Source organism: Anser anser (assembly GCF_964211835.1).
Source record: "Anser anser genome assembly, chromosome: 6".
In the NCBI taxonomy this organism is placed as follows: domain Eukaryota; kingdom Metazoa; phylum Chordata; class Aves; order Anseriformes; family Anatidae; genus Anser; species Anser anser.
Genome location: NC_139726.1, coordinates 19,418,255 through 19,438,167, shown reverse-complemented (window position 1 = coordinate 19,438,167; position 19,913 = coordinate 19,418,255). Strand labels below are relative to the sequence as shown.

The 19,913-nt window shown below is 38.2% G+C and overlaps 1 protein-coding gene across 4 annotated transcripts in view; it reads right to left on the bottom strand.

Annotated features, from left to right (window-relative positions):
- LOC310901350 (sodium channel protein type 2 subunit alpha) overlaps positions 1-19,913 on the bottom strand; it is a 79,246-nt gene that overhangs the window by 53,666 nt on the left and 5,667 nt on the right. For 2 of the 4 annotated variants that reach the window (XM_083840701.1, XM_083840703.1), the window contains exons 1-3: positions 5,301-8,809; positions 3,484-3,802; positions 172-289 (exon numbers count right to left, since the gene is read on the bottom strand). In XM_083840701.1, the coding sequence (XP_083696827.1) occupies positions 172-289; positions 3,484-3,750 (385 nt within the window). In that variant the 5' untranslated portion in view covers positions 3,751-3,802; positions 5,301-8,809. Of the gene's footprint in view, positions 1-157; positions 290-3,483; positions 3,803-5,300; positions 8,811-19,913 lie in introns of those variants that run through there. The other 2 variants (XM_083840702.1, XM_083840704.1) reach the window with 2 other exon arrangements.

Sequence of the window (19,913 nt, the reverse complement as noted above, 5' to 3'; positions counted from 1 at the left end):
ACAACAATAAAAAGGGAAAAAGAAAAAAAAAAGATGGGAGAAACAGTAGAGAGAAGAAGGACAAAGCACTATGGATCCTGCTGATCTTGGAACATGCATCAGAGAATGATTTAAAAACTAAGTAACATCTCATTGACTACAATTTTAGACTAACCACTTGAAAAGGATATGAATGTACCAAAATCTTAATAGCTATTTTTCTAAGAGGATTGAAAGGAGTTAACATGTACAGGGCAGAGGTGGCACTGAATCGGAATATTGCCTTCCCTTTATTCAATACTATAAAGGTCTGGAAAAAAGAACACAGAATGGAAAATAACACTTAAAAGATACTAACAAGTAACAAACAGTTTACAAATTCAAACCTTGAATAATTTTCATTTCATAATTGAAATGAAATGTATTTGGTCAGACTTTTCTTCTATTTGCACCTCCCCACCCCACCCTGCCTGCCCCAGAATCACAATCCCCTTGTCCAGTTCACATATAGCAGACTCCAGTCAAATTACTATCAATAAACTTGCATGAAAACATTTTGAGCATTTATTTAGAAATCATAAGCAATCCTGCTATTGCTAGCTAGAAAACAAAGACAGGTACATAAGGTGCAAAGGTAGTAGGCGAAGGTACTAATATCTGAGGTATTCGTATATTTTCTACAGCTTATAACAAAAATACGGATGTACACAACTTTCAAAAACTTTAATGAATCATTTAATCGCCAGCATTCCAAATAACCAGCATTAATTATCACACCATGAAAGTACTAAGACAATAGTGCGTGGAGTGATATAATTTTCAAAGGTGAAATTGCAAAAAAGGAAACTGCAGTTTTTGGACATAACATTAATGCAGTGGATAGTTTTCACAGTACTCTATGAAAAGAATAACATATTGCTTCTCTTTTGAACTATTTCTTTTGAGAGTTTCATACCTGCAATTCTATTTTTCTTATGCCATGCTTTACTTTTACCTAATACAGAATTCAATAATCCATGTATTTTCACTGTTTCTCCATGGTTTCATCAATAACTCATGCATACTGCTAACATTAAAAAAGCATTTATAAATGTAATATTTTTTCCTTAAAACCTGGGAAATAAAGAAGGATAAAGTCTTTGTTTAATATGCAGTATGTTTTATTATTATTATTATTATTATTATTATTATTTAGATTACCATGTATTTGGATAAATTCCTATTTCTATTATCTCTTCTTTCCAAACACGGGTGAAAGTTCATGTGCTTTGAAGGTAAGAGGATCTAGTTAGCTTTGTGGCAGCCCTAAGAAGCCGAAAGGGAACATAAGCCATGCAAACCTGGAGCACTGCCAGGAGCCATCATCTACCACAGCTGGAATCAGAGGGCAGCATTTGCAAAGATTATGCTCTGCCTTCTGAGCAGGTGTGCCAAATACAGCAGCTGAAATCCTGGAAACATGAGGCCTCCCCCTGCTTGAAATCATAAACTTTAGCTCTTCCAAAGTGAACACATTTCCATTCTCAGATACATGCTGATTCTCAAGCCATACTTTGGTACTTAATTGTAGAGGAGAAAGAAAGAGTCTCTAATGTGCTATCTTATTTATCATTGCTTTTCAACTCCATTAATACTCCTTTTTGAGTTCAAGAAACTCTACCCCAAAATCAGAGTTTCTCACGTCTTCTGTTCCTTTTATTCTGTCAAAACATCTGTTGAAGCATTATTTCTGCAGTGCTGGCCAACCAAGACATACTGAAAAATTAAAATGGAACCTGACCTAAATACACAAAAAAGATGTTCAAAAATATACAAAGAACACTAAGAAAAATATCAGGAGAAATATGATTGCAATGTGTGTAGTTTGAAATCTTACATCTCAAGCTAGAAACCACTATGCTTTTGAAAAAAATCAAGGCAATTGCTATGTATGTCTCTCACTCTAGAGCAAGCAATTCAGAAGGTATGTACTTCATTTTCACAATAAATTGCAGAATTACTTTTCTGGTTTCCAAACCATGATAATACGTGTGTTAATTTAAGCATTTCCAGCACCATTTTTTTTTTTTTTATTACTACAGAACTGGAAAAGCAGGAAGGAAAGGAACCAGCACTTTGACCCAAATCTCATTTGCTCTACTTCCTGACTTCAACAGGATTAACCACTTGAGTAAAGAGAGCAGAACACAATATTTAACTTAAAATTTAATTGAAAATTTAAGTCACAATTCTCCATAGAATGAATTGAGATTTGGAAATTCTGCAATGAAAATTTAAGGTAGAGCTTAGTTTTTAAGGCTGTTGTCTCTGTTTAGGTTGTCTAGGTTGTCTCTAAGGTCCATACTAGTGATAAGGTAAATCCCTAATTCCTGCAGGATTTTTTTTAATTTTTTTTAATTAGTTCAAATTTGACTCCTAACATTTCTTGAGGGTTTTCTTCCATTTTCTTCAGTCATTTTTTGCTTTCATGTTTGGTTTGTTGTTGTTGTTTTTTAATTCATTGTTTTCACTCACTTGATAAATTCCACAAGAAAAACAAAAGAAAGAACAAGAAAAAATGACAGAGACAGAAAATTCATCAGTAATTTCTTCTTTTCTGGTAGAATAATGATGATGCAATACATATGATGCCAAATCCTAAGGAAATGGAGTTCTGGAGGAAACCTAATTCCATCCAGACAAAAGTCTAAAGCTTAGTAATACTGCGTTTGGCTCCACAGTTGTTATAGATTATTTTGTTTAAAAAAAAAAAAAAGAGAGAAAGAGAGAGAATACATGTTCTTATTAAAAAAAAAAATCTATAAAATATTATTTGAATTACTTCTGCAAACACTCCAAGAGGAATTTCTACATCCTCTTTACCTGCCTCTTTTTTTTTGCCACCTCCTCTTTAATAACAATCAGAGCAATATAAACCTGGTTGTGAAAAACTTTTAACACAGAGTATGTAAATTGGATATACGATTCCTCTATATAGTGAACGAAGAGGAAAGAGGAAGATCTTCAGCATATCTTGAGAAATTACCTTTGCATACTTCCCTATTCTTACGAACAAGAGAAAGCAGCCTAGGCTTTCTGTGCGATAGTGATGAAAGCTAGTGATGTGTCTAGCTACCTTTCAGATGGGTTTCAGGATGAAGATCTGCTCCTTTCACTTCTAAAACAGAACAATTAATGAAATAATAACATTCTAAAGATATCCCTTGTGTTACTTTTTCATGATTTTTCCCGCATATGAAACACTGAAAGCTACAAATTTTAGTAACATGCCAAGTATATCAAAATAAACATAAATGCATCTCTACCTACAGACTAGGTTCCACCAACTTGCATTACTAACTTCGGTTCTTACAACTGAGATTTCTGCCAATTAAATCAGCTGCCAGGGGAATGTAATTTTAAATAAAGACTGGGTCCGAAACAGTGTAAAGCAAAGGAGACTGCGAGAGAGTATGCTCTATTTTTATCTTCTTAAGGTTTCATAGACATGTACAACACACTCACTTTTTTATTGATATAATATGGGTCCAGGTCTTCCAAGGGCTCGGACACCATTCCTGGAGGTATGTCACCATAAATAAATGGCAGTGTTTTTCCTGCCTCCAAGTCGCTGTTTGGCTTTGGGCCATCTTCATCATCATCATCTTTGCGTTCTTGTTTGGATTTCTTAGCTTTTTCTTCATTGATACGCTGTTCAATCGCTGCAAGTGATTCTCTTGTGAAATAGCGGAAGCTGTCAGGTCCTGGTGGTACCAGCACTGATTGTGCCATCTTTTCATCCTGCACCTCTTAATTACTGCTTAGCCTCTCTCATAAAAAAGTGCTAAAAATATATTAAAACAAAAACAAAAACAAAAACAAACATTTTAGAGCAACACAAATAGCCATAGACAATGTAAAGGAATATACCTTCATAGAATTTTCTGTGGGACATCTTTATTAAAGACAGTAATTATCATCCAAGAGGAGATTGCTGTGAATTTTTTTTTTTTTTTTCTAGACAAACCATTTTCTTTTGCAGCTAACCTCTTGGAGGTGAAAGCATCAATTCTTGTGACATTTACTTTAAAAAATTCTTAGTCCTTGTGAAGGTAGATTGTCAAAAAAAAAAAAAAGATTGTATAAAAATGTCACATATAACACAATAACATCACCTTGCCTTTTTCAAGGGTAATCCTATGATCAATCCAATGAATAAAGTAGGAGATATTTTCCAGCGCATTCAGTGAGGCACCAGCAGTTCGGAATTGTTTATGGTTCAGTTTTGAGGAGTGAAACTCCAGTCAGTTCACCATTTTATAATCCTGAAAGCTGTAACTTGAACCAACCATCCCTACAACAACATGGACCAGTAATCACTCTCAGAATCCACTACTGCCACATAAAGCCAAAGGGATCACTTGAAAGCAATGTGAGATGCTCCTTCTGCTCAGGTACAAATATGCTGCCTTTGCAGAGCTGCCAGCTCAGGAAACAAGGGATCAGGCATAAGCACCTGAATTCAGATCCCCTGCCTGGCAGCACACTGTGCACTGGAAGAATTGCTGAATTAAACAAAAATTATATTTAATCATTAGATAATGCACTTGTTGACCTTTTAGGATTGATACCATATAAATTGTATATATTTTTAACAATTTTCAGTAGTAAGAGCAGAACCATCTTTTCTTAATGTCTCCAGACAGTTCAGTTAAAAAGAACAAACAGAAAATATTTCTAATGCAAATACTTTAATATGAAATCATAAACATGATCTCTGCCATAGCCTTCACGCATTTTTCTCGAGAGTCCTTGTCCTGAGTAAGCACATTAAAAATACAGAAAATGCAGTAAAAAATAACTTCTGTATAAGTAAATAAACCCAGGAAACAATTATCAAATTAAAATGATACAATAGTCAGAATACAATCAGTATGATCCTATTTTACTGTCTCTCTAAATACACATACTCCAGCACAGCTGCAACAAATTCCTATTTTGGAAGCCTGCTAAATAAACTGCGGCAGGATACTTTCTCCTCCTTTTCATCCATATGCATATAGCCATTTACACCTACATAGACATCCACACACATCCCAACTCCTGCAGGTCTCCCTGCAAACATCCTCTTCCACTGCGGGCAAATGCACCTGGTGCATTCTGTCATGGACGGTCTGTAGCAAACTGCTGCTGGAATACATGCACAGACCAGTAGCAGCAGAAGGGTTAATTAGGAAAATGCAAGTGGTCCTACTGCAGAATCCTGTCAGATTTTATAGTCAATTACAGAAAAAAGCATAATCTTGTCTTAATACTGCAGAAAACAATTAAAAATTGATTACCAGTGTAGAATCTTGCACTTATGTGGGTTTGGAATGGCACCAGGGAAGACTGCAGCTAAAATTCCATCATGTCTTTTCCTTCTTCTTCTTCTTTTTTTTTTTTCCTTTTTTTCTTTCTTTCTTTTTTTTTTTTTTTTTTTAAATTCTCCTTCTACAGACCACACCTAACTTCCTGCTGAAGGATCCTGGATATTGAAGTCAACTCTGGCATTTCCTGTGAGAGACTACTAGGTGTTGTAACTGTTATTGCCACTAGATGGTACTGATATATATCCATAAATTTCTGTCAGAAATGGTAAAGAATTTTTGCATGCTCGAACACTTGCTTAAGCTGAGACTCGGGGACTAAAATATTCAATTTTATATAACCAGCCAGGTCTCTGGATTCTCAAAAATTCTTTTGAATATATAGCAGCTACTGCTGTTGAGACCATAGCTGTTAAAACTGGAAGGTGACACAGAAAAGAAAGTAGGAGGGATAGCAAAGTAAGAGAAATAGAAAAATGGAGGTTGCACAGGCAAGTGTACAACCAAAGCAGTTGCTGAGCCTCCCAGCAGTCTGGTTTATTTTCAACCAAAACTTGTATCTGTTTTCTAATATACATACATAGAACATTTGATGTGTGTTCTTTCTAAATCTGGGAAACCCAGCAACGCAGAGGAAGGGTGGCAGTTTGTAAAGTTCACTGCAATAGAGAATTGCTGTACAGTAATCACCCACTATCTGTAGGGAACAAGATGAGACCAGCAGGAGCACTACAAGCCCTTCCCATGTGGCAAGTCAATCAGCTTTGGGCTGCACACAACCTAAATGTCATCTTACTTCTTTTCTCTCTCCTGCTTAATCTGTATTTTCTACACTTACTGATGTTCATTCTTTCTCCCACTGCATTGATACCACTATTCTATCCTCTGTCTTTCATGACCAGAAATATTCCGCCCTTCCCTCCTACTCTCACACATACCCAAATCTCTTTCAAACTTTTCAAGCAACACATTCCTGTACCTAGAGATTCAGACCTTCCGGTAGTCATTTATTTCGGTCCCTCTGCCATCTCCTTTCCTTGAGCTGTGAAAAGGATTAAAGAAGCTGTGGAAAGTAATAAAAAGTAAAGGGTCACTATAAAGTGAGAAAGGTTGGAGAAGGAAAGAACACAAAAGCAGAAGAAAAGCCACTTCTGTGGCATTTAAAAGAGGACAGTGAAAAGAAGGACAAATATTGATAATTTGGTTCTTTGGCAATTGTGGCAAGAGAAAGAACAGTTTGATTGGATCAAAAGAGAGTTTTCAAAACTTTTAAGCAATTAAGAACAAGTGTGTCAAACAACAAATGTAATTTAATCACATCAGAAGTAATGAATTGGTTCTGAATCATTTAAACACTACAGAATATTTTAAGATTATAGTAAAAGCACTGTTAGAATGAAAAGTCTTTTGATGTGGTTTTCTACTTTCACAAATGATTGAATGAAATCCATAGCAATTTTGCAAACAGTTCTATGCAATCAGTTTTTTTGGTTAAAAAGCTTTGGATGACAACTTCTGGCTGGCTCCTCTTAGGACCGTGGTTTACTTGGAGCTGCTCTGCAGCTTCAAAATAAGAGGATTATGAGACAGCACAAATTCACAGAAGGGGTAAAGCAGCTTCTAACTACAAAAGGATGTTGATTATTAATAAATGTGGATGTGTATATGTGTTTATGCAGCTGCTTATGAAAGATAAAATAAACCAAGTACCTGAAAAGCTTGGGTAATCCACACAATATGGAAAAGGGGCTTCACTCTGCCACTACTGTTATACTACATTAAACTGTATGATTAGTCTGATTATTTATTACTTATGATATGGGTCAGAAATTAGTTGAGACCTCAATTTGATTTCCACCTGTGCTATACAATCTACAGGCACTGAGTTAGGAAAAACAGTGAACAGTACAGACGAAAAGAAAACAGCCAGTGGGACACTATCCCACTGCCTTAGATACTTGGGTCTAGGGTCTTGCTAGACTGTAAGGTGAAAAGAACAAGCACTTTAGAGACACAGATGGGAAGGAAATGCAATATGGTCTTTGCAATCTAAAAGAGAAATATATATATTTCTAAAGAGGAGACCACAGTAGTACAGGCAGAGAAACTAGTAACAATTGTTAAAAAGTATTAATTGGATGCTACATAGCTGTATTAAATGTGATAGATAAAATTAATAGAGATAGGAAGAGATAACGATTAAATCGAACAGTAAGTATCAATCAAAAACCAATCAAATGTAACATTTAAAAATCATTGTTCACATCAAAAACTACCTAAAATATAAATATGGAATAACACGAATTCTGATAATAGTTAACATTCGACTGTTGTCTAATTTCCTACCCACAGCCATGGATAAACTTTATGACTAGTTCTATCACCGGTGGTATCCACATTCCCACTATTCTGGCATGTCTGAAAGCGTGAAGTGGACTTTGTCCTATTTTCTATTCATGCAGTGAAGAAGCACTCATGGTCCCCATAAAAGGCAGAGTGGAAAAAGTGTTCTGTGTCACACGTAAAGAAATTCTACATGACAGGGAATGAGTTTTTGACTGGACAGAGCTGAGAAACTTCTGGGTCATTTCCAGGATGTCTAGGAGCCCTTCATCTATAGATAACCCTGATTAATAAAATAAAAATAATAAAAAAAAAAAAGAAAAAAAAGTGCTTCTTCTCAAAACTCTGTAAAAATTGAAATGTGTGTTAAATGTTAAGGTTGAGCATTAAAATGCACAAGTGGCAACTTGCCATCACTCTGTGGTTCTGTGATCCTTTTACTCTCAGTTATTCCCAGCTGTGTGTTCCTGTACTCTAACAGAATTGTCCCTAAGTGCATGCCTTTTCATTTATAGTTCTGAATTTCATCTCATTCCAGTAATGCTAGTCATCAAGCCCATCTAGTCTTTTCTGCAGAATAGCTTTCTCCTTCTTTGACAATGCTTCCTAAATTTGTGACTGGAGCAAATTACATTGGCGTATTTCTACTTTCGTTGCTGAAACAATTAATACAAATTTCAAATAAAATCTGTCCCAAAAATATAATGGTAATTAGCAACTATGACCAAAGTGTAGGTTACTTTGGAATTTGCTGTAGTTTTCAAAATACTACTCTAAGAAAATTAATCTTAAATTAAAAAAAAAAAAGTTTATGCTCTAAAATAAAATAGTAATTTTTGCTTTTAAAGAGCAAACAGAGGGAGAAGAAGAGAGAAATTGGGAAGAGAGTTCTGTCTTCTAAATACTACACATTTAATCCCATACACTGAATCTAAAGAAATTCTTGTTGCCTCTTCTCTCCATGCTACCTAAAATATTTACTGTAACTACTGAATTACCCATAGTGATCCTAGAAGAAGGAAAAATTGTTTGCTAACTTTGCTGATTATGTGGAACTGGCAGGACTACAAGTCCTAACAAAGAAGAAATAGGTCTCAAAAAATGATGCAATTCAAGAGCTGTAAGTCCTAAGTTTTATATTTATATTTAAATAACCATTGGAAAATTACAGGGCAAGGTAGAAAAACTTACCAATAATTCTGCAGAAAAATATATGGAATAGTTCTGCAGAAAAATATATGGAGTACTCACTGTATCAGAAACCAAGCATGACTAAAAACGTGTCTTGCAAAAAAAAAAAAAAAAAAACTTGATTTATAAACTTGTGAAATGATCTTCTACTCTTCCGAGCATTGCAAAGTCTAGTTGGAACACCATGACCAACTTGGGTACTACTCTTCTAATTGATGGGGGCCTTCTGGAGAGAATTCAGACCGCAGCAATAAAAACACAGCTAACAAGAAAACATCAAAGCATTATTCCTTTGCCTCAAGGAAACAAAAGCTTATTGTTTACATACTAAAGAAGCAGAAAAGAAATGGGTTTTGACTGCAGTCACTTTTGGTTGAGAAAGTTTGCCAAAAGTCAGTGGGTGACAGAGCAAAGGTCCCATCACAAGTATGAAAAATCTTACAGGATTCTTTACAGAGGAAGAGAAGATAGTGCCTCAGGAAGTATTGGTGTGGAATAGGCAAGATCTGCCCCAAGATTTAATTTACTCACCTCTTTCTCCTTCCAACTACTTTTATTTTCCCGTAGCCCAACACGAAGAAATTAAACCAACCAAATTTAAAAGAACCATTCTCTAGTCCATTCTCCTACTTGCACCTTCCACCACCACTATTCCTACACATGGATAAAATAAATTCTGGAAAAATATCATTCTGTCTCAAAGGGCTACACCCTTTTGGATGCTTCAGCATCCTATGGCACTGCATGAAAAACTGTATGACTACTCCGTCTGAAGGGAGAAGATTTACAGTTCGTGTAGGATCTCTGCTAAGATTTATGGTCTCACTACTTCACTGTTGAAATCAGTAGACAGCTGATAAAAATCATTTTTCCTGTGCTTGAGGTTTGTGTTTCATATTGCGCTGCATTGCATGCTCAGTAATCCAAGCTCTGACAGAGGTCTCTTCATGCAGTATCTGTGTGCTGAATGGTGAGATATGAACAGTAGGTGTTTCTATACAACACATTCTTCCAAATGGCTCTTAGAAGAGCTATATAAAAATACAGCTTCCTACATATTGTCCAACATTTAAAATAGATGGGTAACTAGCAAGTCACCTTTGAAACTGCAGTTTCAGAAAAACCTTAAGCCAATATGAGATAGTGCCATCAGAAGGGACAGTCCCATTCTCCATTCATTCTTACTCTGGTCATTTCCCACTGTGCTGGCTTTAGCACTTCTACAGCTAAACTTCAGTCAGATCAGTTCACTGCCCTGGCTGAAAACTACAAGTAAGTGACTGGATTTCAGCCAGAGCAAACAGCTGATCCGTCACACTGTGGAAAAGTAGTTAAGAGACTTAATTTCCCCTTACTTTTAGAGTGGAAGGGACTAGCTGACTATCGACAGCATCTTCCAAATTTTAGTGTTTCTAACTGTAAAGCTCAATACGGCTTAACATTCCTGAGTATAAGAGGGTCTTCAGTGCTTGAAGTCTGGAACTGAACAGAACTCTAACATCGTGCGGTCAACAAATGTAAACACAGATCCTGCACTTGGTGTACAACACAGTATAGCTAGGAAAGAAAAGCAAAAAGGCTCACTGAAGTGCCCAAACGCAACAAAATCTAGAGATTGCATTGGGCCAGCGTGCTGGTACAGCACCCTCAGGACTGCTATTCGTAGATCAGGAGGTGACCAGCATCACCCTCTGCCTCTCAACGTGGACTATATGTCAGGACCGCATATTATGCAAAATGTGTGCCAAGGATCATCTAATATAAAATAGATAAAGATCTCTATTGGGAAAGTTTGGAGGTTCCTTCAAATCAATTTTCTCACCATCTTTAAAAGCTACTTCAGGGCACTGCTCATAGGGCTACGACAAGATGTACTCCTGGAAGTATGAAAATTACATTGATAAAAATTGGTTGACCGTTATCTTTACTGCTTACTGGCTGTTAGGCAATAAATGGCCATGAGTTGTATTTGGTTATAGTTATGCACAACATTTTCCTCCCGTATCAGAAATGGTTTCTGAACAACTGCTGATTTTCAACCAAGTCAGTGAATGAAGAAAAAAGCTCTTTGTTTTTCCAGATAGGAGGCTCTTAAGTCTTTCTTTCTAGCATTAGACAATTAGTATCTTTCTTCACTAAATGAAAATACCACTTTAACTATTTATTGGATACAGTGAAATAAGCTTCATGCCAGATTCAGATGAGCTCCTCCACTGTTCTAGTATGACCAGAGGAACGAACAAAGGGCAACTTGTACCTACGATTCAAAAGAGTTGAAACTTCAAAAACTGAAAACAGTTCAAGTTTCCCTTTTGTCTCCCATCAATGAGGGAGACTAAGTGTTGAGAGACCAGCATTCACCAAATCCCTAATGAAGCTGGTTAAGTGACTAAGGCCTTTTGGCCATCTAGCTGAGGCGGGCCTTCCATCACATCAATCTTTGCCCTGTTGTCTGTTGTGACAAACACGTTCCCTTAAGTACGTTCTTGTGTAAGTAAGTGTCAGGCTAGAGATATATCCATTTTTAGTGTGTTTGTGTGGGGAGAGTGACTACCCAATTTGAAGATGTAATGATAACAGAAGTGCCATATGTATGGGATGAGCTAGATATTTCCAGATGCCTGAATAGGGGAATGTGCTGACTGCTTATGCTGTTAATAAAACATGCTGTGATTTCTTCCCTGACAAACCACAACCCTTAGTTTAACATTCCCAGTATGGGCATTATGTAAAGATGTTTAGAATGAAATCTTCATTAATCTTAACTACATCATAGCTACAGAAAATTTAATCATATATAATTTATATCCTTCTGGATAGAAGCCACCAGTTAGGAGAGTTTAATGTTCCTGTAAGAACTACCAAGCAATTTCGGACAAGCAACATAAATCATGATTCTGAACTTACTGACGAGTGATGGCAGTAAATACACTGCGTTACTGCCTTTATCATCTCTGACTGCCTTTTAATGCAAACACTCTGCATTTAGGCACCAAAACGGCCCTTTTCGCTTGTCACTTAGATAAACCCATGCCAGGCTGTGCCGGTGAAGCTGGGCCAACGCCGCTCCGGTGATGGGCGGAGGGCTAAGGACCCCAAACCTCCCTACTCGGGGAGGCGCCCGCAGGGACCCCCTGAGGGGCCGCTGCCCCGCAATGGCGGCGCGGGCAGCGAGCGGGGGCCGCGGGCAGGGAACGGCGCTGAGGGGCGGAGTTGCCTAGCAACCGGCACGGCGGCTGCGGCACCCGCGCTGCGGCCTGGCAGCGGCGGCGCCGCCTGAGAGGGGCCGGGGTGGCTCCCGCTAAAACCCCTCCTCCAGCCCTGGGGGGCGGCCGGGGACTGGCCTGGGCCCCCGCAGGCCTGAGGGGTCCCCCACGTTGCGTGAGGGTTGTTTGCCTGGCGCTGCGGGAAGGATACTGCCGGCCAGCCCCCCTGGTTGCTCCGCCATCAGCTGGCTCCCCTTGCACCGTCTGGGTTCCTTTTTTTTTTTTTTTTTTTTGAGTAGGAAATGGAGACCGTAAATCCTAGATAATAGCATAGGGAGCTGGGTGCCAGGCCAGTTGTTATGTGATCTCCCGATTTAAAAGATGGTACCTGCATTTTGAGCTGTTGGTTTGTTTGAACAAGAAAAAAAATCACCTCCGCCAAACAACCCTGAGCATAGATTTTGTTACGTGAGAGCATCGGGAGGTACATGTCTCCTCGGGAACTAAGCAATGTAAACAAGGTGGATCCAAGTCTAAATGGAGCCTTCTCTAAACAGGCCCTCAACTGCAAGGGCAGTTTATTAGTAACGAGCACAGTTGCCCCTTGAGGAGCTTATTCCTAAAACCAATACACAGTAGCCACCAAAAGCATGAGGCCCCTTCCACATGGGGGGGACACAAACAACTTCATGGATAACACATGAGAACTTCCCCTTGGGAACTGTGCTGCTGCTGATGGGCTCTCTGCAGCTGCACGGCACCAGCTGCCGCGGGGATCCTGCAGGAGTTAATGCAGCTTGAAAGCAGCATTAACTCCCCGCGTATCCATCAGCCGCAGAGAGCAGGATGCCACAGACTGTTTCCACATCAGCACTCCTCATGCCCCTACCTGAATGCCCTAGTATGTACCTGCACTTGGAAACATATCAAGGTCTCTGAAGCAAGCAGGAACAGCAAAAAGCACAACTCCCTTCCCCTTCCCAGCTTCCCTTTGCCACTAGAGTGGAAGAGCTGGCTTTGTTTCAGGGAAGTGCCAGTTCAAATAAGCCAGAAGCAAACTGGTTTCAGTGATTCATGAAATTAAAACAAGGTCCCATATTTACATGTTAATATTCCTTTAGTCTCATGATGGTTTATGGGTTAGCAGTTGTTACTATATCCTTAGGGATGTAGTGCAGATGGGCCCAAGCCAGCTAACTACTAGTCACAGGTTGTCATGTTTCGTGATAATTGCAGACAGGGCTGGCAGTACTGTGTATTAAAGAGACCTGACCAGTCCCATTTGCCTTTTTTTGACCCCTCTCCTATTCATTGCTTCATTACACCAAACTTTAAACACTTGGACTAAAAATTTCAGTTTTTGCCACAGAACAATTTTTTGAGGGAAACTTCAACTTAAATCACGATACTATTTCCAAAAAAAAGTTTCTCTTAAATTTTATAGCTCTCAACTTTCAAAGCACAAATATGAAGTTTTGCAGAATAGGATTATGAATTTTGGACTTTTCTGTTAGAACACTACCTCTGTAATGCTTATCCAGACTTGAAAACATTTGAAAAATTGGTTTGCATATATTTGAAATAACACCTTAGAGGTTTAAAGCTGTGAATTCCAGAGATGCTATCTCTTCTATTATGTTTCAGTCTCCAGCTGGGATTTTTCTGTAGCTGTGGACTGCAGCTATCGGCTGTGCTGGTTTTGGACTCTTGACCTACAAGTAGGAATGCTTTCATCTTTGTGTTCTCAATGATCCTATACCTTGGTTATTAAAAATACAAAGGGAAATACAGAAGAAAAAGGGGGGAGGTTGGGGAGAAAGGGATTTTTCTGGGATTGAAGACTGGAAGCAGAAAAAACCTCCAGGGAAATCATATCTGGAAGAACTGTCTGCTGGGATAAAAAGACATCTCAAAATTAGCTGTAGTAGTCCTGGAGGCTGGTTAGAGAGACACAAAAAGCTCAAAGACGTATAGATTGTTATGACCAAAAAAATCATGTTGATTGATCAGTCTGAGCTCACAGGAGAGCAGGCTGGGAATAACTGAAGGAAAAGGAAGAACGGGAGGTGAGAGCCACTGTAATGGGCCAAGCTGAGGCAGGACAAAGCAAAAAAGCTTGTTGCACTGTATGGGTAAGTGAGGGAGTAAAGAGCTCAGATAACTGGCTTAAGATTAATTGGAAGAATGGACAACAAAAGAAGATCTGAAAGTGAATTTACAGAGAACAATAAAGATAAAAAGTTTAGAGGCCTGTAAAGTATATGTAAACATACATTGAGTAACTGCAAATTGTTCTTATGGGTATTGATATGCTGTCCCTAAAATTATATATAAAAACTCCAATAAAAGACTTATTGCGGGAAGAAGGACTAAAACGTTAGGATATGCTAGAATTGAGATTTGCCTTACTTTTGGTGTATTTGTCAGTAGATACTGTAAGGCAACATTCAGTTAAATGGTTCATACATCTTATTTTATGCAGTACCCAATACAGACAAGCTCTTAAGAGCAGCGAGATTATTTCTGGAGGAGACTTCCTTGATTCATTGGTCCTGCACATGGACTGTGAAAAATGCATCGTGGGAAGGGAAAAGAGGATGACTACATGGGCAAAAAGCACAGTCCTTTGCCTAAGGTCTGCATGTTGCCCTGGAGAACTGCCTATTGCCCCTGCCTCTGTGACGATGAGTAGGACACCTCCCCTCCCTTCAGATGTCTCTGTCTACAGACATCCGCATCTAAGCCAATCTGAACTGCCTTCATATTCACTGGAGAAGAATGGGTCCTTTAAAAGGCAATTCTGGTGACCTGTTTTAGACATCTACCTTAAAATGAGGCAAGTAGTGCCCTGGAAGTACCTGTTTCTCCACTGACTGTAAAGGGAAAGAGATGAGATGAATTCTACTCAGTACTGCGATATAATGGCAGGCAATTCACTCAAAGCACTTTTCACTGGTGACTACAAATTGTATGTCTAATTTCCTCAATGTAAAGACAGCCTTTATTCAATGTCCCACAGCTTGACTTTGCCACTTATTAATGTTCTTTTAATTAGATTTTTAAAATATGGAGTATTTAGATTGAACCTTGTACTTCCACACCTCTTAATTAAATATCAGCCACTTGTTCTGCACCTTTTAACATTATTCCCACTTTACATTTTCAGAAACAGAACCACTTATGATTTGGGAGACAGAATGACATACAAAAACACACACAATTTGCCTACCGATGCACTATAACAAAGGCAGGGTGAGAACTGAGTATTCCTGTTGTAGCACTTAGCATTTAAACTAATTACAATAATTGTAAGAGTTAGATTTATTACAGCTCTGCCAGCTGTCCAAACCTTCTCTACAGCTGAGTAAGTATGTATTTTAAATGAAGATGTCACCAGTGTGAGGCACGTAATGGTGGATGTACATTCAAAGTTTGGCAACCTAAAAGGAAAAAAGACACCAAACAGCATGAAATCAGATCCCATAATGAATAATATGGTTGGTGATTTGTGCACAATACAGCTGGGTGGTTATATGAGCATTTCCCAGACCGGTATACAGGAACCAGTAGAAAAACTTGGAGCTATAGCTTCATTCCCCGCTCCCTCCCATGCAAAGGAAGAGAGCAGGCATCACCACTACTCCCTGGTGAGCTGACCAGCATGTTTGTTTCTCTGTGTAATGAAAAGCTCAGTCAGATATACAACATTAGGAAGCATTAAACAACTCTCTATTAAATTTAGAGGATTTTTTTTTTTTTATCTGAAAGGAAACTGACTGGTTAATTGGCCCACAATTAAATAGAAATGCCATTAAAAAAAACTGAAACAGCTTGCCAGGACTAGTTTCTGCTTGCCTTTTATATTGTCATGATAAGCTAACTGTCATATCAAGTCATTAATTGAGAATATTATGAACACTATAAAAACATTTTTATGGAGCAAGCTATCCTGGGGGACAAAATGCATATGGCAGACGTGCAGTGAAGTAAGATTAGAAAGGTGATATCACTGTTCCATCAAGAAACTCGAAGGGCCTGAGGGAGCTACACAGATTCGTAAATGTGGGACCAGAGATCATTATGGGTGTTTATGCTGACATTCTGCATAGGATGGCTTATAGCAGTCCCCTGATTTAACATCAGCCTCAGCTGGAACATAACTTTTTAGAATGCCAAATTCATGAGAATCCCTCAGTAAGTTATCTGATAGCAAAGTATTGCAATAAAATGCACACCGTATTTCAAATCTGGATTCCAAACTTCTGATTCATATCTGAAACAATACAAGGACATGTTTTAATATTGCTTCAGATTGCATGCTAAGCTACTTTTACATTTCATATTCACTGGAGAATTTGGCAGGTTTTAATGCATTATGTAAAAAACAAAAACAAACCAAAAAACCCTACAAACTTAGATAACAATGTCTTGGGGTAGTGAAGTTAAACAAATTTCTGTGTCACTTCTGCTTTCAAGTATAAGAATGTGCCAGGAATTGAAAGATGAACAGTTACAATGTGTATCTGCCCAAAACTAATCTATTTTTGCTCCTGAGATTTTTCATATGAGGGGAAAAACTCATAAAAAAAAAAGTAGGGATTCAACATCTGTAAAGTTCTAGTCACTGTCTATGAAAAAGCAGATTCAGTTTTAAGGTATCTAAAAAAGTGGGGGGGGGGGGGGGGGGGGGGACGACACCACGATGACTCCCCTTCGTAATTTTTAAGAAGTTATATAACAGTCTCACTTCATGAGGAAAAGAAGGACTGCACAGGATAATCTACAAAACTCGTGGCTAAAATACAACTGCCCATTATAGCTGGGTAACCTGGAACTGAGGTTCACTTCATTGGAGTTAAGACAATTTAATCCAGTATCATTTCTTAACTGTATTTTTTTCTTATCCACTTTGTATTTGTTGGTACATTTGAATAAAGCCAGGGAGCAGATGTTGAAGATCTCCTCGGGAGAGTTTTTCCTTTTCTACTATATTTAAGCCAGCAAAACTGGTTCTGATTACAGGCAATACAACAGTTCCCCAAAGAGTTCTCACAGGTGCTCCTTCCTCACAGTTATCACCTGCTGCCTGGAGGTGTACCACTGCCAAGAGATCTTCCCACTGGAGCCATGCACATGCACTGCCCACCTCCATACCGGAAAATGAATACCCATTTCAATGTTTGCTTTATAGTAGATTGTTGTTTTTCCTCATATGTACTGAATTTCCCTTCCTGAAATTTTTTTTACATTATTTCCCCCCCCACACACACATTTGATTGCTTTTCCCATATGAATCTCTTTTCTCCTCTTGTCCTCAGATTCCCAGGGGATATTTCCTTTCCTTATCACAGTTTCAGAGCTGTTCACCCATCTTCACAATATTTATACCAGCTCACTCAATTTCTGCATCATATCCATCGTCTTCTCACTAAGGACAGATTATTCTGAGAATGTGTGAATCCTTTAACTAATTTGGAAGCAAGGTCAATACCGAGAAAAGCAATATAATTCCTTTCCCAGCAATGGAGAATGCTTCTGGGTTCCCAGCCTCTGCCACTCTACAGAGCCAAATACCACCATGAGTAATAGCACCTAAGTGTCCTATATAATATTAGAGATCATTATTTTCATACCCTTCTGCTTACTTTTTTTTTTTTTCCCCACTGAAGGTGGAGTGTGGAGTGGAGTAATATCCCCTCTGTATGAAGGCTAACCTGCCTTCAGCTTGGCTTACAAGGCCAAAGCTTTGCTTCAGATCAATGATCATTCAATTTGTAAAAACTAAAGCTGGCAAAAGTACAAATACCTTTTTACAGTCACAAGTGTTGTAAAACCTTGTGGAGTTCTTCTAATGTTAACTCTAACAAACAATCCAGTGTTGTAAAAACAAAATCATTTAAAACAATAATCCTTGAAAAATGTTCTGTGACTGTTGCATATGTTTATCCTACAAAAATACAAAAGCAAACTGGTTGCAAGATAGAAAATGTTATTCTATGGAAAAGTGACTCTCGTAATTGTGGACCAGTAACACAGTCTATTGCTTCCTAATCAAACTGATTTCCCTAATAACTTAAAGGTTTCCATCTTGCCATTGCTACTGACAGTAAAACTTGGTGCTTTCCATTTTGTCACTATTAGAACTATTTTCAGAGAACGTTCTCATTGCTTCATTCGAAGAATTTTTCGGTAGTAGTATTTTGGTACCAAGGAGGCTGTCTACCATCAGTACTTCTGTGGTACTGGCCATTCTACAAAATGGAAACCTGTCCCTGCACCACAAAGTCTAACCTGTGTGAATGCACTTGCCAATAGGATGTCTGTGCAGGCATCACCGATTTCTTGATCTGGAAACAATCATGCAGTGTTTGTCCCACGTCTGCTTTCCGGTTAACACAACTACAGATGGAAGATTTTTTCATTCTGCCTGTACCAGTACTTATCTTTTAGTTTCCATGGTTTCATTATTGACATTCAGTAAACAGAAAACATATGGAGCTCACATACTCTACAGATACACCTGTTATGCTCTTATAATACGACCTGGTGTGCCACAGTCCTGGTTAGAACAACCTCTCCAGAGAGATCCAGTGAGGAAAACTGATCTAACAAAGCTTTCCTTGTGGCCCAAGAAGTAGGATCTTCCACTGTTTTGCACTAGCTACAAATATTTATAACTAACTAGCATCAAATGATGCTCCTAAACAATTTTCATTTCATTAGAGACAGTCCAAATTATAAATATCCTGGGCAGAGTTCTCTTTTCATAATAGTTGTGGTTTTAGGGAAATTTGCCATAATTTTCCCTGTAAGCACAAAGTGCGTTTAGATATTTAGGTGCTTTTTCAGCCTTCTTTTTATTGGCACCTCTTTACGGAACTCATTTTCCAAGAGAAAATTCAGACCACGGTGTCTATGGAAAGCATTGTTCACACTTCTTTCTGACTTTGTTCTATCTATATGCAGTTCATAATGTATTAAACTCTGGCCATTGTTCTTCTCAAGATCAAAGATTGTCAAATTTGTCTGCATGTGTCTGGTGCCATTTTGTATACATATGTGGAATCTGGCTCCTAATATATCTGTGATCCTACCAAGACAAATGAGTGAATCTAGAACACAATGTATTGCTTTAGAGAACTTGACTCATTTCAAAATGAGTCATTTACATTTATCATCAAACAAAACCACATTGAGGTCAAAGTCTTCAAAGGATTTTGCAGTTACACCGAGGAGAATGATGAGTGGTGAGGATGGGATAGAAAAAAAGTACATATTAGGAACATCCATTTAAACATGAAGTTTCTGCTCCTCTCTAAAAGCCTGCTGATAATAATTTAAATAAAGCAAAATCTTCACTGATGTCTAAGGAATGACAACAGTAGATATGGAAATATTGTAGCTTTAATTTAGTTAACTCAGCACAAGCAGAACGAAAGCTATGATATGATGATCTAGGAGGGCAAATAATTGAAACAATCAAGCACGTTCGTACAGTTCCATAAAGCACATACACTGCATTTGAAACCAAAGGATTAAACTGAGCACTGGTTCATGTATGTCTAAACCTACTGCAGTCATACTTTTTACTGCAGAGTAGAAGGATATCCAATTTTGTTTTATTTTATTTTGGCTGGAATGGGCCATTTGACGTCTTCTAAATATATTCAAGTGCTGTTCCTTACAACTCCATTTAAGACCAGGCAAGCAGCACCATATGGCATAAAAAGTAGTCATCTCCCATCATATGACAGGTCCATGGTAGACCTTGCTGTACATACAAAACCTATACATCCATCATCCTAAAATGTGTGTCTGCTAATGATAATGCTAATGTGTGTCTGCT